We start from the raw sequence: 10,443 nt of genomic DNA on the forward strand, positions 1-10,443 counted from the left end.
TGTAATGGCGTATAGCACATAACTTGTTAGTAGTAATGTAATGGCGTATACCACATAACTTGTTAGTAGTAATGTAATGGCGTATACCACATAACTTGTTAGTAGTAATGTAATGGCGTATAGCACATAACTTGTTAGTAGTAATGTAATGGCGTATACCACATAACTTGTTAGTAGTAATGTAATGGCATATACCACATAACTTGTTAGTAGTAATGTAATGGCGTATACCACATAACTTGTTAGTAGTAATGTAATGGCGTATAGCACATAACTTGTTAGTAGTAATGTAATGGCGTATAGCACATAACTTGTTAGTAGTAATGTAATGGCGTATACCACATAACTTGTTAGTAGTAATGTAATGGCGTATACCACATAACTTGTTAGTAGTAATGTAATGGCGTATAGCACATAACTTGTTAGTAGTAATGTAATGGCGTATACCACATAACTTGTTAGTAGTAATGTAATGGCGTATACCACATAACTTGTTAGTAGTAATGTAATGGCGTATAGCACATAACTTGTTAGTAGTAATGTAATGGCGTATAGCACATAACTTGTTAGTAGTAATGTAATGGCGTATAGCACATAACTTGTTAGTAGTAATGTAATGGCGTATAGCACATAACTTGTTAGTAGTAATGTAATGGCGTATAGCACATAACTTGTTAGTAGTAATGTAATGGCGTATACCACATAACTTGTTAGTAGTAATGTAATGGCGTATAGCACATAACTTGTTAGTAGTAATGTAATGGCGTATACCACATAACTTGTTAGTAGTAATGTAATGGCATATACCACATAACTTGTTAGTAGTAATGTAATGGCGTATAGCATATCCCCCTGGGATATACCACATTACCTGTTAGTAATTATCTCATTGGCTATGTTTTCAGTTCTATATAAGTTAAGTTCTACAATGCATCATGTCTGTAGACAAGTGATTAGGCTCACAAAATGGGCCAATCCTGGCCTGAAACCCAGGACACATGGTGTGCCACCCTGTCGGACCTTATCCACATAGAATAGAATGGAAGGCCACATTTGGCTTATATGTCAATATTACTAGTTATATTCTTTATTTATTTCAGGATTTATTTGAAATAGTTGGTTTATGGAAGATGCTCCCTACTGCCTCTGGTGACCAATTTACAGCCAACATGGACCAGCTGATCAAAGAATATGAAACACAATATCAGGATGTCAGTGACAACCACGAAACTTTAGATGCCACGGAAAAGTTACAACTTCTAGAGAAGTGGCGCACTATAATGGGAAAGGCAAAGAAATTGACACTCAACACTAAGGATCCTGTTAATTCAGTTGGTGCTTTATATTTAGAGATTCTATTTCTTACTGTTTCTCTGGAGTCGTGCGCTAAAATTGATGGGTTAAACAATAAAGGGCCTGGAACTATATTTGTAGGCGATCCAATTAAACAGTTGAATATGTCGTATTGGTATAATCCCGTGAAGAAAAGTAAATTAGAGGAAGAAATTGCTTTTTGGAACACTGAGATGTCAAAAGAAGAACTTGTCCTCAACGAAAGACAAACAAGTTTCAAGATCCAGAGAGTTGAGCGAGATTCTTTTCCGCCAGCATCAGATCTTGTCTCTCCTCTTTTCCCCATCACTGATCTTAAGTCTGCCATTCAAGGGGTTGTTGAGATCATTTATCAGGGTGAAGGGGGAAGTCCATGTTCACCCTTTAAGTCAGCCAAGCCTGGTGGATCTCTGTCACTCCAGACTTCTCATTATGTGAGGTTCATGGAGATTGTACAAGGTCGGAAGTTGGTTCAAATGAAAAGACCATCGGTTGACAGTGGGATATCATGTTTGAACCTCACACTTTTCGACTGTCCAAACAAACTCAAAAGTGATGAAGCGTTCTGCTTTGCAGGGGATGAAATAGCATTTTATGAAGATGGTGTATGGCCAATTATAAAGAACCCCACTACAACCATGTACAAACCAGGGACAGATGCTCATTTACACAACTATCAATTCAACTTGCACTACACCTCATTACTAAAATGTTTAGAGACCTCATTCAGCGGGAACCCCGCTGAAATGCAATGGTGCATGAGCTACATGCACGATATGATAATCACCGGAAAACTTTTAGTTCAAACACCTCTAGATGCCACTAGAGAAACAATAACACCACACAAACCATGCAATAAGTGCCACGGCACGCCCACATGGACATTTATAAGACCTCAGAACGAAAGAGATGGATTATTGTATGAACAGGTTCCACAAAGTCAGTGATCAACAACAACATATGTACTATTATGTAGGAATAGATTAATTTATGAAGTTTAGTTGAAAATACTATATATATGTAACGATATGGGTGCTTGTGGTACATGCTAGGCTAATTTTAAAGCAGGGGTGACATTATACATTTGAGCAGCCTAGTTTTAAACACTATGACCCTGCTGTTAGGTGTCGATACACACAAGCAGAGCCAAAGTATATTGCATTCACCACATTAATCAATGAGGTTCCCTATGTTTGACTACTAAAAGTGTAACTGTATTTTAACAATGTCACCCTAGATTTTACCCTGCTGTTAGGTGTCTATACAAACAAGCAGAGCCAAAGTATATTGCATTCACCACATTAATCAATGAGGTTCCCTATGTTTGACTACTAAAAGTGTAACTGTATTTTAACAATGTCACCCTAGATTTTACCCTGCTGTTAGGTGTCTATACACACAAGCAGGGCCAAAGTATATTGCACTCACCACATTAATCAATGAGGTTTCCTATGTCTGACAACTATGTGTCTGCACTTGAATTTTCATGGATTTTGTTAAACACGATATACTGCATGGGTGTGTTTATTAACATTGCACTGAGCACAGAATAAATGGTTGTATTTTTACTCGCATGTTTATAAAGCACAGTGTTTGTTTCTAGATTAGCCGATTTCTAGTTCAGTTTCTAGATTAGCAATTTATTTTCATTTTTTAGCATTAATATAAGCTGTATGGTGTAAAAGTTGTAATATATTCATATTTTTTCACAGAAAACAGCACCAAAGAACTGTTCAAAAGAGCACAATGTGTTTTAAACGTGTAAAACTGTAAATCAAGTATTATAATGCAAAAACAAGTTACAATTTAGATATGGGGCTTTTTGTGTGCCATTTTTGGCCCTCCAATATTATAAGTTATAATATTATTCCATGGCATCTTAGTACAATACTGTAGATTTGGCAGCTTAGGAAATTTTGATATGACTGCAATATACTTTTAAAGGAGATTTAGAATGATTGCGATTGTTTAATCATAAAGAACATTCAACATCATTCATTTCAACATAAACTGTTTTCAGTTGTGTGAAATAATCAACAGTAACTGTTCCATTCTCTCTTCCCAGACCAGACTTTTTATAACCACCAAATGGCATTTCTATTGGAAAGATATTATAGTTGTTGATGTAACAACTACCTGCTTGCATTGATGCCGCAACTCTGTGGGCTCGCTGTATGTCTCTGTGGAAATAGATGGAGATAAAAGTAAGTTTGGTAAGATTAGGCTTATTTATAAATTGGCATTGAGCATGAGGTGTATAAGACAACCATGTTATAACTTGTCTGTGAGCATGAGGTGTATAAGACAACCATGTTATAACTTGTCTGTGAGCATGAGGTGTATAGGAACTAGGAAGACACCCATTTATAACAGTACATAGTGTACCATGTTATAACTGGCCAGTGACCATAAGGTACATGAATACACCAGTCACACACGGTGTATATCTATACAATTTTACCCCCTATTATAAAATTAGACAACTTACTTGGTAAAAACCCCAGAAGCCAGCCCATACTTTGAGTCATTTGCTCTTCGGATGACTTCATCTTCAGTTTTGAACGAATAAACGTTCATTACTGGCCCAAACAATTCCTCTCTGGATATTTCCATACTATCACTTGGTCCTGTATTAAGATACACGTTATATGGTTAGGACTTGGCATATGTATGACTTTGGCAATGTGGTCATTATTAATAAGATTACTTAAGTAGCAATTTGGGTGTTGGGGTAATAGACCAACTGTGGCTTAAATCTCAGTTTCAATGCTACCTCACACCAGTTTGTATAATGTGGTAATTTGTAAGCAGGCACAAGGTGTATGAAACAAGACGCTTGTGTTATAACGACTGTTGTTTTCCTGACATGTGAAGGTAAATGAATTATGTTCATTCATTTCCCAGTGTTTCCTAGTAAAAAGTAGAGCATATACTTACTAATAATACATGGGGAAATATAACTTCCACCTCGCAACACTGGGTCTTCCATTTGCACAAGTTCCCCACCACATAACACTTCAGCTCCCTGTTCAAAACACGTTATATTTACACTGGAATTAACCAAAGACACAATGTATAGTAAAACCTATGTATAATTTGTTTGGGCAAAATTTCCAAGAACTCGGGTTATTTTAGATACCAAAGCAATTCAATTTATAGCAATCTTGGTTTAAGTGTGTTACAACTATTAAAACACTGTTTCAGTAAACTTTTTGAAAGCGAGCATAAAGTATATGAAACAGAATGCCCGTGTTATAATGTCTGCCATTGCCCCATTAGAGAAGGGTAAATAAGTTGCATGTGTGGTAACTGTTTAAGCGGGCACGAGTTGTATGAAACAAAACACATGTGTTTACTTATAATAACTGTCATTGCTCTTCATGCAAAGGTACACAACTTAAATACATTCCGGTATTCCACCCAAGAAAAATTACTTATGTTGATTCTTTTATCTCTAACCCATCATACCTCCTTCTTAGCCCTCTCAATAAACCCCATGACTTTGTGTGCGTGTTCTTCATTCATCATTGCTCCCATCTTTGTATGTTCATGATGTGGGTCGCCATGTTTGATCCCAAGTGTTCTCTCCACTAGCATTGTTACTACTTCGTCATAGATATCATCTTGGATGAACACACGTGTGCCATTGGAGCATACCTAGAAGTGAGAGTTGTTTTACTATGAATAAATGGATGTAACTTATTTACCCTTTGCATGACTGGGCAACGACAGTTGTTATATCACGGATGTTCTGTTTCATACACCCCGTGTCCACTTTCAAGTTACCCTGTACACAACTTCAAAGGTGTTTGTTTAAATGTTAGACTAATAATTTAGACAACCATAAGTGACCACAAGGTTTAAGCAATTGCCCAAAGACCATACAGCCTAATCTATATAAACACTTGTAAAATCTATACTTTTAAACATAAACAACCTGTCCTTGTGACAAAAAGTTTGCCATCAATGCTCCATTGACAGCATTAGTGATGTCACAATCTCCAAACAATATCAATGGAGATTTTCCTCCAAGCTCAAGTGTGACATGTCTTATGTCTGCGGCACAATTCTGCATAACCTGGAACAATAACATTAAGTTTATTTTATATATGGGTGAGGGCCTACAGTGATTTTTTATATGGGTGAGGGCCTACAGTGAGGCACGGCATGGGACTTGGGATTTAGAACAGAGTTGGCCCATTACCCCAACATTGTATATGCACATTCTATATGGGTGAGGTCCTACAGTGAGGCACACGAGATTTAGGTCAGAGTTCACCCAACACCCAGGTGTATATCTGCCAAGTGTCTTGTCTAAGAACAGATTTGCCAATAGGTATCTTTGGACAAAAAGTTATTATAATGAAACTAAAGTTTTTAACCCACCATACCTTACTTCCAGTTTCAATACTCCCAGTAAAAGTAACTTTCGCGACATCTGGGTGTCGTGTTAGGTGGTTCCCCGTCTCCCCAGCCCCCTGTACCACATTAAAAAGTCCTGAGGGTAGTCCCCCTTCTATAAATACTTCAGCTAACGCAACTGCAGTCAAAGGGGTGAATTGTGATGGCTTGCATACAACTGCATTGCCTGGAAAGTAGGGGTGACCCGGATAAACATAAGCTTAAATTTAAGGGTGCATATGGTGACATGTTATCCTAGTTTTTTGAAACAGGGGTGAATCATATGTTCAGTACTACAGTTCTATACCTTATACAGATTTTACCCTGTTGTTAGGTGTCTATACAAACAAGCAGAGGCAAAGTATATTAGATTCACCATATTTTTAAATGACTACACTGCCTTGGAACCGTCCCATCACACGCAATCTTACATTTATTTATACTCCGGCAAGTCCTAGGACCCATGAAGTGCCACGCTGTGCGATCTAACCCACTTAGAATAGAATGCATTCACTCATTCATACTATGGTTTAAATACAGGAAATAGCATTACCACCAACCCACCAGTTGCGAGTGCAGGTGCGGCTTTCCACGCAGCGATTTGTATCGGGTAATTCCACGCTCCTATCGCTGCTACGACACCTAGTGGCTCACGTCGTGTGTAGCCGAACGACCCGTTAGGCAACGAAAAGTGCTGGCCTGTTGGTGATAGGATTTAGATCGCAGAAAACGAAATTAACATCAAAACGACAGTCGTTAAAAGTTAAACATGGATAAACAAAATGCAACCCCAAATGGATATGAGATACTTTCAGTTTAGTATAACTTTAAATAGTTGCTTTTGTCTGGTTGATACATGTTGTTTACTTTACAGTAAACATATATATACAGCTGTGAAAAGTGGAGCAACCAAATATATAAATATTTAGCATTCAGTATGCATGGTTGACATACCTTAAAAAAACATATATACAAACATATACACACTTTAAAATTAAGTTAAATGTTAGACAACTTATCATCTGTATATTCTTAACAGTAAGGTTCCGACCAAACACTCACCACACAGAGTTGAAGCAATTCCACTGAAATACTCAATAGAATCGATAGCAGTTTGAACATCAACTCTCGCTTCTTGTATTGGCTTCCCTGTATCGTAGACCTCCATTCTAGCAATCTCTTCTTGCTTTTGCTATGAATGCAATGTTTGTATATTGGGGTTTAGTATAGATATATTCATTCGGTGGCTCATCTGCAATTAAAGTGTAATGTATTTTGGATGTTTCTTTAGGACTCTGGCTATTTCGGTTCTTTTAAAGCAAACAAAACATCAAAAATGAAATACTTTTTAAACTAGATGAGCCACTAACTGATTATTTACATTATGTTTGTTAGGGTAAGTAACACAATAGTTGTACATATGGTTTGCTGTATTGGTGTATTGGGTATGCATAAAAAAACATAAGGTAAAGGTAAATGACAGTTATTAAAACACTTTATGGTAAACAGAAGTACAAACTTATTCAATAAACATAGTCTGTTAATATTTTGAGTAAAACTGTACTCTTTGAAAATAGCAACAGTCGTTATTTCACGCTTACGGATCAAACACAAACATATAGTTTATGCAATATTAAATATAACATTGTTAATACCTTTAATAAAACAGAAGACTTTGACAATATTTTCCCTCTTTCGAACCCTGATAGTTTTCCCCATTCAAGTTGAGCTTGTTTTGCAGCATTAACCGCGTTGTTTACGTCAGTAGCTCCACATTCGTGCATCTGGCACATTACTTTTCCTGTGTTACAATGGTCATGTTACAACTTGTTATACACCATATATAAATACCAAACACTCACTGTACTTTTACTATATATCCAACCTCCTATATACCATATATATATACTCAATCTGCCGTTTTGTTTCATACAACTCGTGTTCGCTTACAAGTCACCATGTATGTAACTTTTTTATATTTAAGTGGCGGGGCAGCGGCAGTTGTTGTAACACGGGTGTTCTGTTTCATACACCATGGGTCTGCTCACAAGTTACTATGTATGTAACTTTGTGGGTAATGGTTTTTAAAGTTAGCTTTTCTACTTTGTTTTTAGGTATATCAGTAATTTACCTGTTGCCGGTTCAATGACATCAATTATTGACAAAGATTCTTCTGTTTCGACTCTTTGTCCGCCAATAAAGTTGAGTGGGGTTGTCACATTGTAGGTGCCGCTTGCCACACTCCGTATAATGTTTCTATGTGACTTATTTAAACTATTACAAGCTAACAAACGAAGTTGTTGCAATCTAAATGACAACATTTTACCTAACTTTGCTTCTATGAAGAAATTTATTTACAATTAATTTGTAAGGCTTACTACTTAAAGTAAAATATTAACATGTTTAAGCATGAATTGCAGAACGGCGGACAAAACGTTGAAATAAAATTAACGTTTTATATATACACCAAAACAGCCAAAAATAATTTACATTTAAACATCATTTGCTTCAATAGATATACATACACAGATATGGAGCAGGCATTGTGTTACATTGCATGGACAAACAAACGCAAAAGCAGAATTAATATTTTATAAAACTAAAACACTTTAGAAAACCAAATAATTATTGACCCAATAATCGTACAAGGCCAAACTCCAACACTTATCTAATAAAGTCCAATCTATTTTATGAGCAAAACATTGTCCTCTATTTTATACATGTAAAACGGTTGTTAAAATTTCAATTTATATAATTAATAAACCTAAATGACTTTGTTTACCACCACACAATAACCAAATTAACAAATTTAAAAGTCCATATTTTTATACAGTTGACAAAGTTCTGTGAGAAAATCAGTTGATATCCTTCCATTTATTTTTTACTTGTAGAAGCCCCACCACCACTGGCTGCGGCCTCTTTGCTTGCTTGTTTAGCTTGTTGTTTTTGCCTCATAATATCAGCGTCTCTTTCCATGCGCTTTGTTTTAGACGCCCCGCTCTCTTTACTTTTGCCCTTCGCTAATTCTTGTTGTTTCTTCAAGTTTTTGGCTCTGGCGAGTTCTCTCTGGTTTCCACGGGTCATCTTGATTGGTTTAAACCACTTACAAGAAGTTTGGAATAAGAACTTTTGATATAAATTAAGGTTTCACTTCTGAATGAAATAAATGTAATTAAAAACTAATCAAACGGACAAAAACAGTTTTAAAGTATGTAGTTTAATTTTTAAGTTGTACTAAATGCTAACATAACGTTAAAAGCGTATACAAACGTTACTAAACCAACTTAAAAGCCAAATATAATTAAGAAAAATAACGTGAACGAAAAAATAAAATAGGCGTATTTGTAATGTAGTCGAATGCACAAAATCGGTTTTAAAATTATGTAGTTACACTTTATAAACTATACTTACAGTTTAAAACTTATTATAACGGTATTTAACCACCTAAAAAGTTGAATCTAATTACATAACACGTAGTTAACGAAATCGCTTTTGGTTTGCAGGGAGATCCCCTGCCCAAAAAAAGGTTTTCCATACACGAGATAGAAATCTTATATTTCTATAATATCGGGGAGTATTTTGCTTGTACACGTTTGTATCAGTATCTCTGTTTAGCTGGTTTGCGTTAAGTTTGTACTTTATAGACGTTATTTGATGCCGGAATTGTTAATATAAGCTTCCAGTTTACCAGGAAAGTTACGTGATATGTACTTTTAAGGTATAATAGTCAAAATTTAGTGCAATTTTTTTTTATAGATTGTAGCATGGTGTAGCGAATTGAATCTGTATACATAAAACATGGGTTTTCTATTCGATTCTGTGGTCATGTTTTCCACACAAATATTATTCTTTGGATTTGGATGGGTCTTCTTTATCTGGCAACTGTTCAAAGACTATGAATGTCACCACAGAACTGTACAGGTTATTTTCTCACTAACTTTTGCCCTTTCCTGTACCATGTTTGAACTTATTATATTTGAAATCGTGGGCCTGCTTAATTTGAGCTCAAGGTTTTTCCACTGGAAGTTAAACTTGTACAGTATGCTGTTTGTTGTTGTGTTTTTGGTGCCTTTCTGTATTGCCTACTTTGTAGTTAGCAATATACGACTTCTACAAAAGTACAGGCTAATAGCAGGAGGAATTATATGGATGCTTTTCATTTATTTCTTCTGGAAAATCGGAGACCCTTTTCCAATTCTCAGCGCCCAACATGGAATATTATCAATTGAACAAGTTATAAGCAGAGTCGGTGTCATTGGAGTGACAGTTATGGCTCTATTGTCAGGCTTTGGTGCCGTGAATTGCCCGTATACCTACTCCTCCTATTTCTTACGCCATGTAACCGACGACGATATACATACAATGGAAAAAAAGCTGCTTCAAACGTGCGAACTCATTGTTAATAAGAAGAAGAGAATTTCAGTCGCTCAGCAAATGAACTCGGCAAATCGTGATGCAGATGTTAGAAGTGGTATATGGGCAAGGTTTCGAAGCGCTGCTACTACGCAGCTGCCTGTGTCAAGTGAAAACATCACACAGCTTCAACAAGATGTTAAAACTCATGAAGAATTGAGCAGGCAGTTGTTTCTTGAGACTGTGGACTTGCATGCTACCAAGGAGAGGATACAATACTCAAAGACATTAAAAGGAAGATACTTTAACATTCTTGGCTACTTTTTCTCACTGTACTGTATGTGGAAAATCTTCATG

At 36.2% G+C, this 10,443-nt stretch overlaps 4 protein-coding genes across 4 annotated transcripts in view; 3 read left to right on the plus strand and 1 right to left on the minus strand.

Moving 5' to 3' along the window:
• Window positions 1–2,279, plus strand: part of LOC100183538 — a 14,990-nt gene extending 12,711 nt beyond the window's left edge. The window contains exon 16 of the mRNA XM_026837336.1: window positions 1,101–2,279. Within this exon, the coding sequence (XP_026693137.1) occupies window positions 1,101–2,279 (1,179 nt within the window). The remainder of the gene's footprint in view (window positions 1–1,100) is intronic.
• A 579-nt stretch (window positions 2,280–2,858) lies between these two features.
• Window positions 2,859–8,060, minus strand: LOC100175707 (4-trimethylaminobutyraldehyde dehydrogenase). The gene is made up of 10 exons (XM_018814644.2): window positions 7,865–8,060; window positions 7,389–7,534; window positions 6,796–6,925; window positions 6,298–6,432; window positions 5,724–5,920; window positions 5,270–5,410; window positions 4,801–4,989; window positions 4,270–4,357; window positions 3,821–3,959; window positions 2,859–3,512 (listed from the first exon to the last, which is right to left on the minus strand). The coding sequence occupies exons 1-10, from the start codon at window positions 8,052–8,054 to the stop codon at window positions 3,305–3,307; spliced, it is 1,563 nt and encodes a 520-aa protein (XP_018670189.1). The 5' UTR covers window positions 8,055–8,060; the 3' UTR covers window positions 2,859–3,304.
• A 1,408-nt stretch (window positions 8,061–9,468) lies between these two features.
• Window positions 9,469–10,443, plus strand: part of LOC100187369 (general transcription factor IIH subunit 4) — a gene marked incomplete in the record, with an annotated part of 7,958 nt that continues 6,983 nt past the window's right edge. Inside the window, 1 exon segment of the mRNA XM_009862382.3 lies at window positions 9,469–10,443.
• LOC104266365 (Golgi pH regulator) overlaps window positions 9,775–10,443 on the plus strand; it is a 1,160-nt gene continuing 491 nt past the window's right edge. The window contains exon 1 of the mRNA XM_026837337.1: window positions 9,775–10,423. Within this exon, the coding sequence (XP_026693138.1) occupies window positions 9,775–10,423 (649 nt within the window). The remainder of the gene's footprint in view (window positions 10,424–10,443) is intronic.

The sequence above is a fragment of the Ciona intestinalis genome, chromosome 13 (genome assembly GCF_000224145.3).
Source record: "Ciona intestinalis chromosome 13, KH, whole genome shotgun sequence".
Classification (NCBI taxonomy): domain Eukaryota; kingdom Metazoa; phylum Chordata; class Ascidiacea; order Phlebobranchia; family Cionidae; genus Ciona; species Ciona intestinalis.

Bases quoted from the DNA above. Each gene is read 5' to 3' on its own strand.
- LOC100175707 (XM_018814644.2), bottom strand. From the start codon at position 8,054: ATGTTGTCATTTAGATTGCAACAACTTCGTTTGTTAGCTTGTAATAGT. The intron at 5,921-6,297 runs GTGGGTTGGTGG...CCTACTTTCCAG, and splicing joins CGCACCTGCACTCGCAACTG to GCAATGCAGTTGTATGCAAG. The intron at 3,960-4,269 runs GTAAGTATATGC...ATCTTAATACAG, and splicing joins TATTTCCCCATGTATTATTA to GACCAAGTGATAGTATGGAA.